General features: G+C 36.2%; 1 protein-coding gene across 1 annotated transcript; it reads right to left on the bottom strand.

Moving 5' to 3' along the window:
- Window positions 1–930: 930 nt before the first annotated feature.
- Window positions 931–20,696, bottom strand: LOC104115197 (callose synthase 7-like). Its single transcript, XM_009625778.4, has 42 exons — window positions 20,120–20,696; window positions 19,219–19,319; window positions 18,520–18,632; window positions 18,333–18,420; window positions 18,130–18,240; window positions 17,884–18,006; window positions 16,639–16,737; window positions 16,406–16,497; window positions 15,887–16,010; window positions 15,195–15,329; window positions 15,041–15,117; window positions 14,876–14,963; window positions 13,385–13,507; window positions 12,121–12,238; window positions 11,621–11,952; window positions 11,495–11,547; window positions 11,228–11,288; window positions 10,374–10,455; window positions 10,244–10,293; window positions 10,083–10,169; window positions 9,868–9,972; window positions 9,662–9,756; window positions 9,471–9,552; window positions 9,226–9,389; window positions 8,958–9,081; window positions 8,714–8,817; window positions 8,498–8,591; window positions 8,240–8,391; window positions 7,037–7,146; window positions 6,825–6,944; window positions 6,652–6,720; window positions 6,364–6,553; window positions 6,179–6,290; window positions 5,900–6,019; window positions 5,718–5,833; window positions 5,556–5,639; window positions 5,145–5,257; window positions 4,844–5,073; window positions 2,815–3,612; window positions 2,672–2,722; window positions 1,936–2,121; window positions 931–1,374 (listed from the first exon to the last, which is right to left on the bottom strand). Exons 1-42 carry the CDS (start codon window positions 20,334–20,336, stop codon window positions 1,141–1,143), a joined length of 5,727 nt encoding a protein of 1,908 aa, XP_009624073.2. The 5' UTR covers window positions 20,337–20,696; the 3' UTR covers window positions 931–1,140.
- Window positions 20,697–21,577: the final 881 nt, after the last annotated feature.

The following is a 21,577-nucleotide window of genomic DNA, read 5'->3' as shown; positions in this document are numbered from 1 at the left end:
ATAATATAAAGTTTAATTGTACAAGTATTAGCCTGAGAGGCTTATGATGCTCCTTGAACCATATCGTCAAAAGTTAGAAAGAAGTAATGCAATTATTTGGACAGATGGAGTAATTATTTGCAAGTATTTCTCCTCTAATTGGGACAGATATGTATATTATAATTAGAATGAAAAGAGACATTTAGCATCAGATGATAAACATCCTTATTGCTGCTTGAAGTGACTTCATATTAAAATCGCATCAGAATCTGGAATTTTGGCTGGTGGCTGTCTTGCATATATGTTGATTGCGATGCCAGAAATTAAAGAAGACAGACAAGGATAAATAAATAAATAAATAAATAAATAAATAAAAAGAGAAGAAGCCACAAATATCTGTGCCGACTAGGAATCAATATTTATCTTCTGATGGTTCCAAGTTTCAGCACCATTGGCAAATCATATAAGAATATAGCCATGGTAAGTACCAGAATCTGTACAGGTTCTTGACTTATTACTAATCATAAATTCAGTTTATGAGTAGTCCTTTTGGTCTCTGATATTCAGATGCTTAATTCACCAAATGGTAAAGGAGCTATTAGAACCTAGTGGAAGTAAAGACAAATTATTTAGTACTGAAAAATAAAATAGGTAAAAATTATTCGCATCGGGTGTTTACACCAAATTATATTAATTTATCATGATTAAGCGATAAAATAAGTGAGAAGTTTGTACTCCTGTGACATCCTGAGTATTGACCAGGAAGAAAAAGTAGGAGCATCTGAAAAAATTTAAGAGGGTCGAAAACTTCAATACAACATTCTTTAATTTAGACCAGTTTGCTGATAAAGGACACTGACAAGCATATCAACTGATACCATTATCGCTTTGAGTCTTTGCATTTTCAGTATAATAATAATATTAATGAGAATTTATAAAGGCTACAAATAATTGTAAGTAAAAGCCTAAAGATTCGTGACCAACAGAAAAACAGCCAATTGTATGTATCTTCTACACGAGTATATGTAATATTTTCAAGACTTCCAAGTTGCTACAAAATATTTTTACACCCTATTGAAACATATGATTGAACCCTATAGAATAAAAGATTTCTTTGTGCATTCAGTTAAAAAAATGTGCTAAACAATAGCCAGAAAAACATCAAGAATTTGATTCTTTCTTCCCTGCAAGGATCATTGAAATCTGGAGACCTCTACTGAAAGCCTGGTTGAAGAGCAGCCGCGTCTGGAACTCTGATACAAATGGGAACCAAGATAATACTACAATTGGCGCAAATATGAACAGTCCCATAATGCATTCATATGCCCTTGCCAATTCCATTACTGAATCCCAAACTCCGAGCCCCTTAAAACACGGCCTGCATGCCTGACCAATCTATGAACATGAAGAAAGATATAAGTCACAAAGGTATATATCTTCGTCACATGCTCTTACAAAATATTTACTATCTTTGAAAATCTTCATTTCATCTTCTTTGATAATTGTCAAGTCCATTAGCTGTATCACTTGACAATGGAAACATTTTCACTTCATTCTAGTAGCTTATTATATTGGAGAAAGAAAGACAAAAGTTGCTATCGTAGGATTCCATGAATTAAGAGAGAGTTTCAATGTTAACCAAACTGAAAGAATGTAAGACGGGGGATTGTCAGAAACGGATCCAGGATTTAAGCTCTATGGGTTCACCTTTAAGATTTTTAATATTGAACTCATTGTATTTTTAAGGTTATGGGTTCAGACCTACTATTTGTTACAATTTTAGTATATTTTTACACATAAATTTATGCTCCGCATCAGATGAACCTGGCGGTACCGCCCCTGGGGTTTGTAAATTTAAATTTTGCTATTTCAGCACAAGCCCGAGAACGAACCATATTAGCAAGTAAATAGAACAAAAATGATGATCCGTATGATACGCAAAAGAAATGAACTTACAAGAAGAATGCCCCAGCCTGTCGGTACAAAGGCAAGAATGGCAGCAAATAGATCAGTTATGGTGAGGCCACAAACAACAAATAACACGGTCATGACAGATACAAAACCAAGGAATAGAAGTGCTTTCAGAATTCTGAACATGAGCTGAAAATCAGTCCCAAATCTTCGTCTGCCCATGGATACCATCTATAGCAAGCAAGATAACAAGAAGCAGCATCAGAGAAACACATTTAGGCCAACATAAGCATATGCATAATTGTTTTCATAACATTTCGCACATCCAGTTCAAGCATATAGAAAGGTGCAATATGAATTACTCTGATAGATACTGTCGATGAAGCAGGTATTTTGCAATTGAAAAAAAAAACTAGATATTCTGTAATAGACATAACTAGGTAAGATAGAACTTTGCAATCTGGCTTAACCAACCCCTGTATCTAGCTGTGAACAACTTTTGGAAGGTGTCTGCTCCTTAGTTATAGATTATTTTTTGTATCTGAGCAGTCACCTTTTCACTCTATTGTAATTTTTGTCTGCATCTACTTGACGCCTTTTAATGAAAGCTCTATTACTTCATCAAAAAGAAAAAGAAGGAAAGGTAGAACTTTGCAATCTGTTTAAACAGCATTTCACCCCCATCAACAGTAAGACTATGGTAAATGTGATTCCTTCGGCCACTTCCTATATATTAGTTTAGTTAAGTTGTAATGTGTCAAGCACGTTAAGAGGTAAATACCTTTAAGACGAGAAGAGCGGTTAGCATAACAAACCAAGAAAGTCCATACACCTGTATGAGATGATTTAATGGAAACCGTAAGACTCTTCTCCAAAAAGGAGAAACAAAATTTAAAAGGAAAGAAGGACAAGTAAAGCTCTTACCAGTAAACTTCTGCTGCCATGAGCTATATCAAGGTGATAGACAATTCCATATTGGTAAATAAAAAAGCGGAAGGAAAGGATTATGTCAATTACTCTACCCCTAAAATTTGTGTGTTTTAGATGTTCCTGCTCTCCATTCCACCAAGATTCCCAACTTTTATCCGGTGAAATCCCAATACCTCCACGATTTCCCATCCACCTCTTCCAATCTGTCCAATCATCTACCGTCTTTTGCCAGTCAAAACCAGATGGATTGAAGACAAAAGGAGCAAACAACCAGGAAGCTACCAAGAACCACATTGAAACAGTAACAAACCAATACAACTGTGAATCGCGATATGATTCCCCATAGACTTCATAGACAATTAACAGCATAAACAGCTCAAGCCCCTTGACAAAGTGACTGCGAGAATACATCCTGTAGTTATCGGCGTACTTTGCATGAAAAACAACAAAGCCACGACCAGTAGCTCGATATTTAGAACCTCCATGCAAGATTGTTCTACCGTAATAATGTGCTTTTGTTCCAAGTTGGAATGTAAAAAATACAGAAGCAAGCTGCAACTGCATAATTATAAAATCACCCAGGGCCGTGCGAAATCCTCTCTCCAACCCAATTTCCATTACCATAGGGAGTACAAGCAACAATCCCAGCTGAAATACAGACGACGTAGCCATAGCCTCTTCAAGAGCTTTGGACTGACGAACTGTAGGATCCTCCAAAATTCGCCTTTCCAACCCACTCAAGACCATATATAAGCGTCCATAAAGAAACACATAGACAGTAAGCACAGTAACCTGGAAAATTTAGACTCCAGAATAAAACTCTGGTTGCAGCAGAAATAAATGGCAACAACAAGCTTGAAACTGAAGGAGACAGAAGCTAAATTTTTTTCGAGGACTGGATAACTACTGCTAGTTTAGAAACAAGAGAAAATAAAAGTATCTGGACTTCCTTGAAGATAACTAAAGGTAAGGAAATCAGCAGTCGGAGTAAGTACAACATAGTCTGCATAGAGAGCTCAATTCATTCACATGAATGAAATACTTACACATGAAGTCCAGTTTTCACCATTTAACCAAGTTTATGATTTTCTGTACAGCTGAAGGAATTAGGTTAGCTTTTTAATGAAAATTAATCTTTCATATCGTACAGTAGTAGAGCTGCAAGTCACAAGCAATAAATGCAGGGACAAGCCCAGGACTTATTTTCTTTATCCTATTTTGTATTCCAAATACTAGAACTATGATCTGATGGTTAAATAATTTGTTACTTAGAATTGTGTCCTAAATTTGTTTACTGCATAGTCATGAACAGATACAAAACGTTCAGAAACAAAATGTGCAAGTAGCATGAGGCTTCACATCTGTACTAAATCATGAGCCCTAGTACATAGTTTCATGGGTCCTAATTTCTGATTTTCCCCCTTCTGTTTTAGGAATGCCGGAAGATAGGGTATTAACAAAAAAGAGAGAGAGAGAGAGAGAGAGTGAGAGAGAGGATGATATGTCTGAAATGGGGAACCACTCTCTGAGGCTGTTTGGATAGCACAAACACACAAACTGCTTGAAGCAGTTCTAAACATTCATCTCTATCAAGATAAACAGATTGAAGTTGAAATAATGTGCTTTAAAAATTAGCCTCTGAAATGTTTAAGCCAAGTTCACTACATAATCATCAGCGCTTTATCAAGCCTCCAAAAAAAAAAATAAAGAGACGCTGCATGAATCTATAAGTATGTGCTTTTCTGCTACTTTTTGTTTTTTATTCATCAACTTCTTTCATATGTGTGTTCCAAAATTTTTATTTCTCATTACTTTTTCTTTGGTAATATTTCAGCTATATAGATAATGTCATGCATCAGTTATGCTATATCAGCTAGCATTGTTTACTCGTGCAAAATATTGTTGTTGACTTAGTTTTTTACCACAACAGTTAGCCAGAAACCCTGCCTGATTCCATCAATCAGATAGTCAAAAGATTTCATGTAATGAAGTGTATGCATAGAACTAAGAGCAGTTTGCATACCATGCTACTGAAGTAGAAACCAACTGTGGTGAAGTAGAATGACAACATCCTGTAGAAGTCAAATCGACGCCCAAGCCTATAGACATCACGGCTCAGTGTCTGTTCTCCGTTTCCATTTGCCACCTTTGCCTCAAATTGAGAGATCTGATTCATCCCCACATCACGACCCTTCCCTACTTGGATGTATTCATGATGTGTTACGAATCCTCCTCGTAAAGTTGAATTATAACCTGAAGATGCACCCCAGTTAAGTATCCAAAAAATGCCGTAGCACTGTCACCGTTAAAGAATACCATCTCACCTGAAAATATATCTTCACTTAGGTTAATTGTTTTAGAAGCTTTACTAACACCACCCCTTGTTACATGAAAGATTCTGTCGAAAATATCAGGATGACCATAATGAAATCTTACCCTGTGAAATTTAAAAAGAGTAAAAACAAAAGTTATGAGTCAATCTTTGAAAAGAGAGAAAATCAAAACAATAAAGTAGCACGAGTTAATTGCAATTAAAATAATGTAGTAACCATTTCACCACAATTGGAATAAAAGGTATGCTCGCAGACAGTTGTAAAGGCAAGAGGCCACAGGAAGAAGCATCAAATAAAGCTTCTAATTAATGATCTATATGTAACGAACATTAGCAGCTTCTGGTGACCTACTCTGTATCAGTGGAGAACCTACTTCATTTGAAGGTAGGTAAGAAGACTCACCTTAATGGGTTTGCCAAAACTCTTTGTCCAATGGTTACAAAACTGGTCTCCTGATTGGACATGAACCAAGCAAGCGAAGAGACACTACAACACAAAGGACACAGTAAGCACTTCTATAACCATGTGAGCTATCAAGGACTTGTAACATCAAATATTGCAAACCTTCCGGTAAAAATATGCTCCCTTAAACCTAGTATTGTCGGTCTTCGCTGCCTATGAGGCTTCAAGAATTCCTCCAATACATTCCTCATCTTGAAAGCTTCTTCAAAATAATTATCCTAGAAGAAAAAGGAGTAAGACTCCTCGTACATTATAATGAAGAAGCAGAAAAAATTGAAACTTACTTGATTCATATCTATGGTTTGTAATGCTTCTCCACGAGTGAAAATGATGGCATGATTTTGATTTTCAGGTTTCCCTTCCCCAATTTTAGGAGGACCAGGAAGCTTGATACGGTATATTTCCTAGCATGGTAGCACAAGAAAACACTGCTTATTCCAGTTATATGAAGACAGAAAGATCTTACTTTAGTAAAGAAAATTTTTGCGCAAATAACAAATCATTGAGAAAAAAAGCATTTGTTAAAAAAAAATCTTTGTTTTCCTTCGCAGTCACACTCATACCTCATCCAATTTATCACCTCCCTTCACCAGTACGGAGTAGTAAACCTTCTCGGACTTCCCATTAACAGTTTCATCACGCTCATCTATGTAAGCAACACGCAAAGATGGATACCTGAAAGGTTGAGAATAGAATTAACGATACCCCCTATTTCCAACTAGTAGAGTACTCAGATATTCCAACTTACGTCAACATGAGATTCAGAATATTGACATAACAACTACGGTCTCGCTGTTCACTGGATTTCTTCTGAGCACCATAGATCTGACAAGACACAACATAGGTGAACTTCAGATCTGCCAATGCCTGTGCACGCTCCTTCAGTGCTCTGTAATCTGTTTGATTCATATCAATGATCCGATAACCTCCAAAAATTGCTGCAAAGTAAAGAGTAGATAGTTAGCACCAACCACATCCGACTCACAGTCTCACGTATGTATCAGTACACAATGAAACAAAAAGATTCAAGTAGCACCTTTGTCCTCTGCAAAATCTAGAAAGTACTGAAGCTCAAGAGCCTCCCTGTAGTACATCATTCCTCTCACTGGAATTTCACGAGCACAATAGAAGAAGAGAGCATAGTTGAGTGAAAACAAAATATACTGTCAGAAGTTGCATGAAATATCAAATATGTTATTGCTATTTGACCTGTCCTTGCAAGTGTCTGTCCTCTGTAAGATACCCAGTAACGAATCAATTCATTCCTGTCTTTATTTAAGCATCCCATCTTAGGATCATTGATGCGGTCCTCAAAATTTTTCCATTGATCTATTTCATGGTCAAATAAAAACAACTAAGTTTAGTGCTTTATCTGTGTTGCAATGTGATACAGCAATTAACAAGCCACAGATTACACTCACCTGGATATATCTTCTGAAGGTAAAACAGAGTGGTAATACCATCCTCATTTTCCTTGTTAAGTTCCTCATCAGAATAGAGAACATCTTCATTATAGTAAGGAGTCAAGACACTGGACAATAAACAAAAATATTGAATCAGTTCTGCAATTGCAGCACAGCAAGCAGACACGTCGTTGCAACATGAGAAAATATTATGAAACATGAATATCAAGCACTATAAGATATTTAGAGGAAGAATTTAAAGGTAACACGCATGGTAAGTAGAGAATTGGTGTTTTCAGAACCAATCAAGTGAACAAACGAAAGAAGAAGTTTCTCAAGTGCCTGTTGTCATTCATTTAATATATGAAAGTGAGTCCCCATATTTTCTACAAAAATTTCTTTGCTATTGTCGTTTTTCTCCCTCAAAATCCTCGTACCACAACTATCAAGTATCTGTACGGTGTCGGTGTGTCCATAACAGAGGACAAGCATCTGTTGATAACTGCTTTTCTAAACCTATTAATAAGGGAGTGTACTCCCTTTATCCCCAAAACTTGATCTGCTCTTCTTTTTAGCCATTCTTAAGGAACTCGCATTTTGTCATTATAGAAATAATTTCTCTGTCCAATGTTCAAAGTATTATAATCATACAGTATTCTATATCATGCCATACTTGATGTCACAATTTCAACTAACTACTCATACTTCAAGCTATAGTTTGAAGTACTACAAATTCAAAATATCATCTGTACAAACAGTTTACTCTTAATTTCATTTTTAATGGAACAGTGAGTTGAAAAATGAAAGAGTGAGCACTTTACTCTATAATTAAACATCCATTCAAGTTGTATATGGAGCATAATAGTGGACAAGTATCTTCTAATTTATTGTTCGCTTAAAACTGTAAGTTGGAAGATGCTGAAAACTGAAAGAGTCAGCATTCAGTAACAAATTCTATTAAGGTTTGCTTTGTGTCACTATTTGAAACATGTTAAATTTGCATGCGTTTTGATAAATAACAAAGTGTAAAAAGGAAAAAAAATATAAAAGAAAATATAAAATGCCACTCCTATATAGCTTCAGCAATGCTGCATAAAGAACAACATCAACATACTCAGTGAAATCCCACAAGTGAGATCTGGGGAATGCTTCATAAAGAAGAGAGACATAAAATTCACCAGCAAAGCAATAAAGGTCCTTTAATTATAGCTCAGAACTAACCTGAAAGAAAGCATATTACGAACTTTTGGAGCATCTGGCATTTTCATAAATAGGGAGTTTGCGAAAAAGGTCATTCGACGGCGAGCATCCAAATTCGTTGGCACATTAATTGCAGACTCTTTCACAGTCAACAATAAATTAAGCCTGATAACCTATAGAACAAATGTGGTACAGAAGAGCCAGATAAAAAGCATTAGTAAGATATAACAGCGTGATTTACAGAATTAACAAAGAAACAAAGCTCAGATTTCAAAATACCTTTTCCCTCCAAGATCTGTTATGAGTAAGATAGATATTTATCCTTTCAAATATCTGCTCCTTTCTGTCAACCTGGTGAGCTCTCTCCAGAATTCTAGGGGGAAAAGAACAGAAAATATAAATTGTACATCAAAATTGAAGATGCTCGTTACAATGCAGATTTGATTCCGTAAATCTCGTGTCCTCTGAGAAAACTACTTTCTGTCAAGAACTTACTCATGGCCAGCAACCATAACATCTTGAATGATAATTTCCATGATATCTTGGATAAGGTTAATCATAGGGGATCTTTTCGCCTCTTCATCTTCATAATCAGTCACCTGTAAGTACCATATTAAACACACAGAACGTACTAGCAGACAACTAAACATCCACAATTTCTTCAAAAAGTAGAAAAATACAAAAGGAAGCATTTAGAACTAGTTAGTTGTGTTTGTGCAAATACATGTATTGCACTAACCAGCAGATTCAAGAATCTCTCCAATTTATCATTCAGTAAGGGCAACCCACTCATCCGAAATTTCCTTAAGAACGTTCTTTCTTTTATGCTGTCATCTACTTCTCTGCGTATCTGCTCCACAACCCTATAAAAGAGACCAAATTCCAAGTGGTCATATGGCTTCTTCGCGACAAATTACGGGAAAACTGTATGACAAGCATGGACCTGAACCTTCAGCATTAGATAGCCCGAAAAATAAACAAAAAAATAGTACTTGAAAATGCCTTACATCTTGTCATCTTTGTTTTCCAGAATGCCGACCAGCAAATATCTGAGTGTCTCATAGCATTCAATCACTGCAGAGCGCATAAAATCATCACTTTTAATCTTCCTGAACAGGTCAGCATCTTCTTTTCCTCTGAAATCTTTTGCCATATCCAGTGCTATTGGAATCTAACAAGAATCAGGTAAAAAAATGAGCCAAAAAAGGAATATTGCAATGATCTAAAATAAACAACAGGAATCAAGTATCACCTTACTAGCGAGCAAGAAAGGAGGCCACTGAATAACAGAGACTTCACTTGATGAATAGGGTACAAGAAGCAGATCTCTTTCCCTGGCAGTTCACAGCGACAAAAGAATCACCAACTTAATTTTAAAGTGCATAACTACCAAAATCTATTCACTAAGTTCGGAGCATAATGAATTTCAGGCATAGTCCCCACTTATGGTTGATGAGATCCTCCATCCGCAAGGAAAGTATGAACTCATTCCACATCTGAGAGAACTTTGCAATGTTCTTCCTTTCCAAAGAATCATCCTACCACAGTAACACAAAGTTCAGCAGAACAAAAATAGTAAAGAAGGACTAAGGATTTGTGATGATGCAAGAATATGGGAGCATCAATTTGCATATATAAGTAAGTGCTACCTGATGTCTATGTTTTCTTTCAGCTTTTGAAGATGGCACAAGACGTTCACTAAAAGCTGAAGGAATTGACTCAAATCGTGATCGTAACATCCCTAGCGTCCTTATCTGAAAAACAAAAAAAGTAGAAATAGTTAACAGTGTGACAAGTTTTTTCAAGAGGAACCAGAATAATTCAGTCCAAGAAACCATTCATCGGTTCAATAGAATTAACCAACCTCGCCGAGGTGGCTGAATGCACCATAGATCCCTCCAACAATTGTAGAGAATATAGCATACCAAATTTGTGTGTCCATGAAATAGACCTACAGGCAATCCACATCTCTTAGAACTCAACATCAGATTGTCATTCTCGAGTGGTTTTTCTTCCATAACATACCAGAAGAATTGGCGCCCATATGACAATCACTACTCCAATGTTATGTGGCACTGAATAACATTCAAATTCGAAATGATTAAGCACACGTTGGCAACAAAGCAAGGTCAAAGATTTTCGGACAAAGACTTACTATGTGGAAAGAACTCATGCCAGTCAAAGCTTGTGACTCTTATATCCATAATTGTCTTGGTAGGCTGCACTAATGGCAATATCTGCAGGGAAAAGTAAAAAAGAGACACGAAGGAAACAAGAACAATCCAATTAAGAACCATCACATACTGAAAAGACATAGAGAGTTCTGACGAAAATTGAAGTTTCAGCTTGACTTTCTTTCATTTTCTTCTTCTTGAAGAAGCAAAGGGAGTGGACGCTTTTGCCAATTGAAGTTGCAAATAACACCGTTAGTCTTAAGTAATGCTTCTGAAGTAGTACAGATTAGACTATTGAGATAGAAATTGGTCTTAAAAATAAATCAGAATTGACATTAAATTGCAACATCAGAAAAACTGATTCCTAACCTTGTAGTGCAAGCCAACCATGCACCATAGTTTCTAAGAACATCTTAGTTTGAACAGCTAGAACTAAATAACCAATACTTCTAAAGGGACAAAAGGTGTCGCAGATAGAGTTGAATAATGTGTGGTCCTTTCGGAAAAGCCACGTTGAAAGAACATAACATGACGGTTATGCGGAAGTAGAAAGCAACGTGGACAAGTTTATTCACAACGGTCTAATGACGTGGCAAGCCACGTTGACAGTATCATTAAGACAACCTTTTGATGACATAGCAGTCACGTCAGAATCACCTGGATTGCATGTTATGTAGGAACCCACAACGGTTATACAAGTTTTCGTTTATATTTTTTTTAATTTATTTTTTCTCAAATGTGGAATAAGGTAGTCATAAAGATAACCACTCCTCAGACATACTAAAATGGATTTACAAGGAGAAAAGGAATAATAGAGCTTAAGGAAAAACATTACCTCAACATAGTAGCTGAATCCAAGCTTGCTAATGATGAGCATGATCCAGAAGAGAGTGTACCTGAGCAAATAAAATGAGCAAATGAAATGTTAAATCAATTCGCTGCACGAAAGATGATTACGAGTATTCACTACAACCCATTAGCCTTGCCCCACATCCACACACGCAGACTACCAAAAACGAATATGAAAGGAACAGAAGAATAGAAATGCTATCAAACAAGACTTGTTTATATGTGTAAAGATATAAGACAAATGAGTTCTTACTTTAAAAGGGAGAACATGTCTTCGTGCATGCCTCTTCCAACATAAAGCTTAGGCTGGAAACACTATAGCTATTAGACAAATGTGACAGAACTGTCCATACAAGTACAAAAGCATAAATATGCTGACCTGAGCCCACCACATAAGGAGGGTGATGATTCGCCAATTTGAACGCTCCATGGATTTCCGCAAGAAAGGGAAGAAAAATAGAAAGACGGCCAATATCTCTGGTATCAAGTAAATAGCAACACAGTAGTAATACAGTGACTCATTTTCAATATAACCTCCCAAATTACTCAAGATTCTCAAAACTCCCCCTGGATCCTGAACAGACTTTGAATAAGCAACAGGCATGACAACAACCCAGAATGCGGCAAATGTAAATTTCAGAAGGTAGCGAAGAATCTGGGTAAACTTTAAGCTCCTCCAAGCTCTCAAACTAAGAATTATGTCCAAAGTAGCTGCAGAAAGCACATATAGATGGACCAACGCTCAGCTTCCGAATGAAATACATGAAATACAGTCACAGTACCAAAAGTGGTCAAATCTAGATGCACTCCTTACACTTTCAATAAAAGAGTTCCCGGTAGACGATAAAGAAAGGAAATTAAATAAGGTAATGCAAGTACCTCTCAACGCGTTAAGAATAGCAGCAGTTATGAAAATGCTCAAGACGCTTTTGAAAACATCCGCGTCAAAAATCACGGACAAAGATCCTGACTGATTCCACGCAATGATAACCATTGCCTGAGAGGGAGTGAAATGAGATCATTACAAATATTTTATAAAGATGACATGAGCTACAACAGAACTTCAATATATTTGCAAGTATAATTTTTTATATTGTAAAAACCCAAACACCCAATCAAAATAATGACAACGCATGTTTAGCCCTTAATATTTATTAACCACCTCAATATCTTCTATAAAAATATTCTTATTCTTAACAATACCCGAATAAGAACTCATAACACTAAGAATAAAAATATTCTTATTCTTAACAATACCCGAACAAGAACTCATAACACTCTAAGTGATCAGGTAACTGTCAATTGGAGGACTTACTGTGGACATGCAAGGTAAATATATGGCATACCATGTGTCAAGTTAACGAATCTGAACTCTTCAGTCCAGTATCCATTAAATTCAATGCCAACCCAGAAAAACAAACCCTAAGAATTCAGCAATAGTTAAACCAATAAATTTCGACTCTAATCATCTAAAATACATCAAATAGATTTAAAGAAAGCTATAACATTCGCCAAATGTGAGCTTTGCTAAGCAGTGACGGACTTAAAGGAGGAGGCCGCATATGATAAATTCTAAGAGTCTGAATAAAGCAGAATGAATTCAGATGATTCATCCAGCCAATCCCCACTAGTTCAGAATCCAGGGCTCAGTTGATTGATGCCTTTTTCAGTAATGACCGCGCTTTAGTTGTGCTTTGCCTTTCCCAACAGACTTCAGCATATATTTTTTGCACTTTTTGCCTTTGATAACACTGCTCTTCAACCACAAAATAGCCAAAGGTGGATATTTGAATAACTATACATTTCAGTGACATCTATATGGAGATTTAAATTCTTAGTACGCTTGGTTTTCTAAGTACTACAGAAGAATAACGGCTTATATCCAATAAAATACTAGACCACTATCTTGAAGCACCAGATCCCTTAACATTTACTGGGGCATGTGTAGCACTCAGACCTGCTGATTAGTTCCATTTCCAAAGAGTGCTTGTACTAACTTATAATGGTTGTGTGGCCTTATTATCTCTGCCTTCTCCTTCACTTCTTTTTACCTTTCATCCCTTGTAAATATGTTCCCACACAGTTTATACTATTAAGACAAGGAAAGAAGAGCGTGCAGATTTTCAAATAAAACATAGCATACCTGAAGTGCCAATATAAAAAATATCCACATCCGGTCAAAACTCCTATAAAGGTGCCAAAAAGTTCGAATTTCAACAAAATTTGTCTTAGGCTTCCTCCCTCCAGTAGCACCATTATTATGTCCCTGATAATCAAGCTATGTTAGTCCAATTATAGAGAAACATGAGAGAATACTGTGTCTAAAACAAAGCAAATGTCAGACAAAGTAAAGCCAAATTCTACAAGTTTGACAATTTAAGGTATTTTGAACGTCTTAGTTCTTGCCAAGGAATGTTAGAATATTCACTTCGGAAGTCAAGATACCGACCTGCCAGACTTTCAGAGAAGAGCAATTACGTACCTTCTTTTCTCCCGGAGTCAAGGATCATGTGTTCTTTTTATTTTTTATTTTCTAGTTTTTATCTTTTGGCATATTGGTACAGTAGAAAAAGTTCATTCTCCTTTTCCGCAGCTCCAAAAAAAAAAAAGTTTGTCTAATAAGTTTAACATGGAAGTTATGAGTGAGCACTTCAAAGCTAAGCATGGTTTATAAGAGAATGAATACCAAAACAAAACAATCCTCAACAAGTGGAGCACCTTATATTTTTAACCACATTCAAAGAGCAACAAAATTCTCTTAGTTTTACACCTGCTATGTGGAAGTTGGAACTAACTCAAGCTACGCACTCTTAGTGCTCAAACTTACTCGGGCAAAGAACTCAAAAAGTATGCACAGTATACAGTGGTTCACATGCTAAAGGTTTGATGACTATTTTTATTCTTAACGCTATTCAAAAGTGACGCAAATTGTTGAGTTCCCACATTGGTGGGTTAAGGGTGATTTGGTGTCTCTTTATATGGTCTAGGGAAATCCTCACCTCTTGAGCTAGCTTTTGGGGTTGATTTAGGACCAAGGTCCATTTTCTTATCACAAAAAACCCACTCAAACTTGCGTAAACAAACTGCTTATTCAAAGAACTTCACTTCCTATTTACATGCATGCGTGAGTCTAAATATCTCATGTGAATGGTTGAATACTGACTCAGTCTCACGATGCAACATCATGTTAAGAATCAAATCACCCAACAGAAACCCAATTGGAAGTAAGTGAGGCAGGCAAGACCTTGCCAAAGTAACTTGTGCTCTTCTATTTAGCCAGATATAATTGTTTCGTTGTTAAATATATAAGTACAAAAGAATATGACATTCTTGAAGTATGATTAATTTTCCTGTTGAGGTAAGGCAGCAAGAGTTGATCCAAAGACAACATTTTATGACGGGATCTTGCAAACCAATATCATAACCTTATTTAAGGAAGCATAATTCAATACAATGGAATAATCTAGTGAATAAATTTGATGCCATGGAGAGTTTCGTGCTTCCATTAGTATACAGGAACCTCAGGAAGTTAATAGGACTTAAACATAGCCACCCAAGATCGTCGCAACTACTAAATAATGTCTCTCACGCTATCTCTACAGACATGATAATAAATCTGATAAGAGACACATACCACATTTGCTTTATTTATTTTATCTGAGTGTACGAAGAAATCAGCTTTTTTGTCCATTGGCCAACCTAGCTTAAAACATTTATCGGACCTGCAAAGGAAGAGTATAAGTCTCTTCTTCCTTAGACAGCAAAAACAAAAATTGTAACATGTTATACAATTGATTACCAAAAGTATTCATTCAGATCATCATAATTTCTCCATGCTGAATGGCTTGCTGTCCCACTCTGGTTTCTCCTAGCTTCCTTTTTCAGAAAAAATAATTCATATAAGGTGATAAACAACAATACTCTGAAGCAAATAGCACAAATATAGGAGTTACCTTACGAATGACTTCATAAATAGGGGTTACAACATCCCGCAGGAAAGACTCCTCGCCATGGGACACTGGTTGATATGCACCTCCACTGACAGGAAGTACATTGCCAAATAGTATTCCATGCATCTCATGTGCCATCTGATTTTTAGAAGTACAAAAAGCACACACACCGATCGAGGGTTACTTCTTATACAAATAATGTAGCGCTATTTCTGGAAAAGAACATGGAGAATAATCTCTACAATCCATCTGAAATACTTGTGTGCAATGTGTATAGAACTCTTGCATTACATGTGTGCAATGTGTATAACACGACTGGACAGTTCACTATGGAGAAATGATCGCATCAATCAAGCATCGCAAAACTGGTCACATTTCATGAAGAGGTCACACGGTAACATTATACATGTTGTCACACTGTTCCTCCACTTCACCCTTCCAAAAAAAAAAAAGAAGTGTCCCTTAAGACTTATTTATCTTGGTATTACCGTATTAGTATCATGTCAGTTCTTCAGTGTGTGAGAATAGTGCACATGAAATGGTCTACAAGAGACAACACAAGCAGTGATTGATGTAAACTGACCAGCAGATTCTAGACAAATCCAAGGCATGTACTGAAGATATTGATAGATATCCAAGCAATCCAATATAAAAATAGAGAAGCATTATCTCATCTGATAGGAAAGCAAACCTACATTGTGGAAGATATAACATAGGCATTCTGGCATAAATCGTATATTTGAAGCTTCCCCCCATATAAGAAGATATAGGCCAATGTAAAGAAGCTCCAACTGTAGCTTGTCACAACCCTGCGGAAACCTGAAACACAAGACGTAAAGGCCAAGCAAGAGAAAAATCGCTTCCTGTCCCATTTTTATAATACACTATTACTACCTGAGAATCAAATATATTTTTTACTTCGATTATGACTCTTCAAACATCTTCTAAATATGTTTTAATTATAAAAATTGTGACTTATAGTACGTTTAATACAATTTTTAAGTATGTAAATTTAACGTAAGGAGTAAAGAACTAAGCTTCATATTTACGGCAGCAATGAGCAGGTTTGGAATCTTTACACTGAACTGATTCATTCACTTTAGGATGAAAGGAGTAATATATACATTTTTTTTTTGGAAAAAAAAAAAAAGCAAACCAATTCAATGTATTCTAGGAGGTTGTGCTTGTAATTTCATAATCGCTACTTGGCTCACCTGAGGTTTGAAGGCCAGTGCAAATATTTGCACCATGATTCATAGTTTTTGAATATCTTATCCTTCAGCTGCTGAACTGTATACATGTCCAACTGCAAAAATGTTCTCTTGGACTCAATTTTCAAGAGAAAAGTGCCAAAAGTGTTGTCTGCTAAGCAGACAAAATAAGTAGAGACCACTATGGATATTTAATCAAACTGGCATAATTATTAAATGAGCAGATACACAGTTACCTGATTATAATTTGCATCTTCCTCCACACTCTTGTTTCTTATATCCATGTTTGCAAGTAGCAATATTAAGTGCTCCCTTTGATTTGCCACATTTGCTTTCTTGATTCCACATAAATCAGCAGCAAGATACAGTCAGATGAAGTTAGGAAATCTCAACTATCAGCATGTTGAAGGAAATGGTACTAGAAGCAATTGAAAAATGCTAAATGCCACATCTTTGTTCTAAGGCATCACAAATAGTATCGAATGCAATTAACAGAACCAAGGCGAACTCAAGGAGGTAGCTTCCTGTAAGGTAGTATACGTATTCCTGATATACTAAGGTATGCCATAACATATCTCACAGCACCCCAAGTGTGATGCAATAGAAATTAAAAGACAATCACAGACTAGCAGGTGGTTCGCTTTCAACAAGGGAAACTTGCAAAGTGTAGAATTTCATCGAGGAAGAGTTTAAAGTACCTCTGAAGTTCAAACAGAAACTCATGAATTCATGTAAGCGTCTTGGTTTCACATGTATTTCGTAAACACTTCAGAAAACAAGTAACTAAATGAGGTCAGATATGCTTTACACGTTTGAGATTTTTCTTTTCACTAGTAAATTCTGCTCATTTCAAACTGGACGTGACACATGTTTCATACAATTTGTTGATGATAGAAAGAAGAATTTATCCTGGTTTGAATGCACTGTTATCATCAGACAGCCAAGGGAAGATCCAGGCAGCTATGCTTATTAACTGAAGATATCTTCCGCAGCATTCTGTGGGAATTGGGTTCCAAACAAGTTCTACTCATAAGTCATAGTAATAAAAATGTCGGGAGGTGGTGGGTTTCAGAAAGGAGGTGGTTAAGATACAAACATGTTTCAATGAAACATATTTCAGATACATGATTTTCTAGGTGGAATGAGTTGAAACTGTAGGGAATGAGCTTTCAGATCCAAACTCAACTTTACCCTTCAACTCCCGAAATGGTGACACCACCATCTCATTAACCTGACTCTGCTGTCTAAAACAATATAGCTTCAAAATGAAAATTTACACTGGCGAAGAAATGAACATTAACTATTCATCCAGTGTCGCCTTTTGTACGAGAGATTGTCCCCTTTCAGAACTTGAGATTTTTTTGGTGTGAATGAAAATTTGTGCAATGCAAGAGTTAATGGCCACTTAAGCACGTTGTCTTATGTAAGGCAATTAGTTTTGAACGCCTGCTTAGAGAGTCATGGTCAGTACTATATTTTACCTGGAAGCCAAAGGCGGAAGCAAGCCATTCGAGTATATCATTGACTGACTTATCCTTGTCATCAGGCATTCTGAGAACAGGAAGATTATCCATATTTCTTATAGCTCGAAGAGCAGCCTTAATCTGATCAAGAAAGACAATTACATCAACCTTTCTGTAATAATAATGATACAGAAGTACTTTTTAATCACACAAAAGGAGCATGCCAGCAAATGAAACTGAGATTAAAGCGAATTTTCGTAAAACCTCAGGAAGTTCCATTATTGCCGGTTTGACCCCAACTGCATAAATAGGAAGAATGTTGTAGTGCTCATAGTATTCTCTTTTCTCTTCGACATCTTTGGCATATCTATGTGTCTGTGAAAAAAAAGACACTAGAGCTTAAAGTTTTCATAAGAGGTATAAGTACTGCAAAAATTCAAAGGACTACATACGAACACAGATCAAACCTCATCATCCACTTTTGAAGAGGGTACCACTGTCTTCAGCACATCATATAGCACACTTGCAATTTGATAGATCTTAGCCATCTCTTCTCTAATAAAGCAACCAAGGTCAACCCGTAATTAAATGAACAGCGGTAGGCCATTACAAAAGAATTCCAAAAAGGTCATGAAATTTAAGTTGAAGTCTCACGGTTTCTTTGTTTGATGGCCATCTCTGATATTTTTCTCATAGAAGTTCTGGTAGAATTTCTGAATTTCTCTAGGATCGTTTCTTGCAAGTTGAGGTTGAGTTTCTTCTTCTTCCTACAATCAACAAAAACAGTACAAATTTTGCGTCCTGCTAATCATTGGGAGGATTTCAAAGCTTTTAACACTAAAGGCATAGGACATAAACAATTTAAAAGATGAAAATGAACTACTTATTTACGGAAATAACGAATACGGGTACTGTCAAACAAACATGTCAAATGCAAAATATTTGTCACAACCACACAGAGTTTCAACACGTAAACAAGAAAATGGCAGAAACAGGCTTTAACCCTGAGGTTGAAGTAGTACACTCCAGACAGTGAACACCACTAAAAGGAAAGAACTTATTATTTTGGTACACATTGAGGCCATATCCCAACATAATGGGAAATCAGTTGAATTGTGCAGATACTAGCTAAATATGAAATTATTCCATGAATAGGTTTCAGGGGGAGCCTAATGTAAAACCCAGACATGTAATCCTCTACAAAGAATCTGCTTAAGTCACTCCTCCATGTCAACTTGCGGAAGGTTGTTCCATCTATATGGCTATACCAAACAACATGTGAGAGACTACACTTAAGAAGGGAGCTTTTTATGATGAAACCACAAAGCTTTAACTTGCATATGATGCCCCTACCCTTTCAAGTCTATGTAACAGGTATGTCTTGAACTGACGAACGCCACGCCCACTTGATGTTGGATCCATCCTATGAGCCTTTTCGAAAGCATGGAAGCGACCTAATTTTAAAATATATAAAAAGGAGGAAAAGATGAGAAAGCGTAAACCGAATATAAGTGAAGACAATTACTAGCACCAAGCAAAGATAAGAGAGCATAAAAAATAACATTGACCTCTTCTCAACATAACAACAACATATTACCCAGTGTATTCCCACATTGTGGAGGTAGAGATGCATTTTCCGAAAGACCCTCCGCTCCTGCTATATGACTAATCATGACACTGCATTTTTTTAAAAACATAACCTAGATATCTCCAGTACTAATGATCCACATATGATTTTCGCGCATCCAGAGTGATGTTCAATAAGTGTGCCTCGAATTACCAATCACTCATCCTATAAATTTTATGAGGTCCCATATGCACTAGTTGAAAGATTTTCCATGTTTATATTTAACTTGACCGCCATAAAGATCCAAAGTAATCTGTTATTGGTCATATAACTACAAAAAACTAAGGGCTTGAATCTTTATTTAAATTAAACATTAGGTGATTTCTTCTCATTTGCCGGCGGAACATCAAGGTGAGCGCAAGCTAGGCTGGACACCACCAGCATTAGAAAAAGTAAATCTTTATCTCAAATTTAAAATAAAAAATAAAAACTACGGACTTGAAATTAAACCTAGACTAAGAGAATCTGATTTTAGTTTGTTATACCTATTGACTCCAAAATGTAAGTTAAGTCCTTGAGTGAATTTCCATGTTAATCATAAGGTACAAAAACTCCAATCAGTAGAACTAAATTATCAAATTAAAGCAATCAGGCATCAGAAAAAAAAAATCATGGAAATTTGCTTACAGAGATAAGCAACTCTAGGATTTTCTTTTTCGACTTCATTAGCAACACGAAGAATAGGAGCAATGGAGGCCAAGGAGGAAGGCACAAGTTCACTGTCTAATGAATTTTGATCTTCACCGGCGGCAGGGTCTACCATAGTGGGGGCCTTAGAAACCCGCCTAGACGCCGTTCTAGGCGGTGGGCCCCCTTCCGCCTTCGTTCCACTCGTACTCGCCATAATTTCCCCAAAATCTCTGGTTCTTTCGCCAGAGTTGTAGTAAAGAAAGACATAATTTGTGTATATATTACTTAGTGTTGTGGAGATACTTTGGATGGAAAGTGGGGGCAAATAGGGAGGGAGGGAGGGAGGGGGGCTTTAGCTTTTGATTTCTCTATGAGCAAGAAAAGAATGTGATTGTGATATAGTAGAAAGATTTCAAACTTCTTTTTCTTTCTTTTTGTTGGACAATCTTGTTTGTATGCGGGTTTTTGGATTTGCTTTATAGCTTTAATGGTGTGATTGATGAGAGATATATTGTTAAAGAAATGGAGAGAGAAGAGGGTGCGCGCACTTTGCTTTGCTTCGACCAAGGAATTTGATACAGACATGACCCAAAGGCGCTGTGGGAAAAAGAGGAAAAGTTTAACGGAGTTTCGTACGTTATTCATTCCCGCGCTTTAATAAAAACTCAGTTATGCAATTGAGAAATAAAAGCAAAATCCGAATTTAAAATTTGTGAAATGTGAGTATCATGATGAGTTCACCTCTTTATTCTTTAGTGATAATTAATTGGTTCAGACTTATTGTATGGGTATATTCACCGCCGAATTTAGAATTTAAATTTTATCAATTTAATCTTTAAAAATTTTAATAATAAATTTATTATTTTCTTAAAGTTACGGATTCATATATACTTTTTGTTGTAATTTTAGTAGATTTTATACTTAAATTTATGCACGGTACCCGTCACCTACATACTACATACGCCCCGAGAGCAGTGGCGGATGCACGTGGTGACAAGCGGGTTCAACTGAACGCGCTTCATCAAAAAATAATATTGTGTATATGCATAAATTAGGATTAAAGCTGCGTAAATTTTATATCAATATTCTATTTGAACCCACTTGACAACTACTATTTTACGACTAAAATTATGTATTTCTAAGATTAAACACGCTTTCACAAAATCCTGGGTCCGCCACTGCCTGAGAGTGTGTGTATATATATATATATATATATATATATATTACGTGTATATAGAGTTGGACCCCAAGGTATAATGTAGTTGCACCCATAAACATACATATATTTCCTGATTGACCCTAGCCTCTAAAAAGTATTTTTTAATAAAAGTGTAACTAATGGATGAGGAAATCACTTTTACAATCAATTAAAAAAAATAGGTTGAGATTTAAGTTGAAGCGCCCAACTCCATCATGCATCTTCTCTTCTATTTTAATTATCCCAAAAAAACAAAA

The sequence above is a fragment of the Nicotiana tomentosiformis genome, chromosome 7 (assembly GCF_000390325.3).
Source record: "Nicotiana tomentosiformis chromosome 7, ASM39032v3, whole genome shotgun sequence".
NCBI lineage: Eukaryota > Viridiplantae > Streptophyta > Magnoliopsida > Solanales > Solanaceae > Nicotiana > Nicotiana tomentosiformis.
Note: the sequence above shows the minus strand (reverse complement) of the source record. Positions and strands in the feature narration are given on the sequence as shown.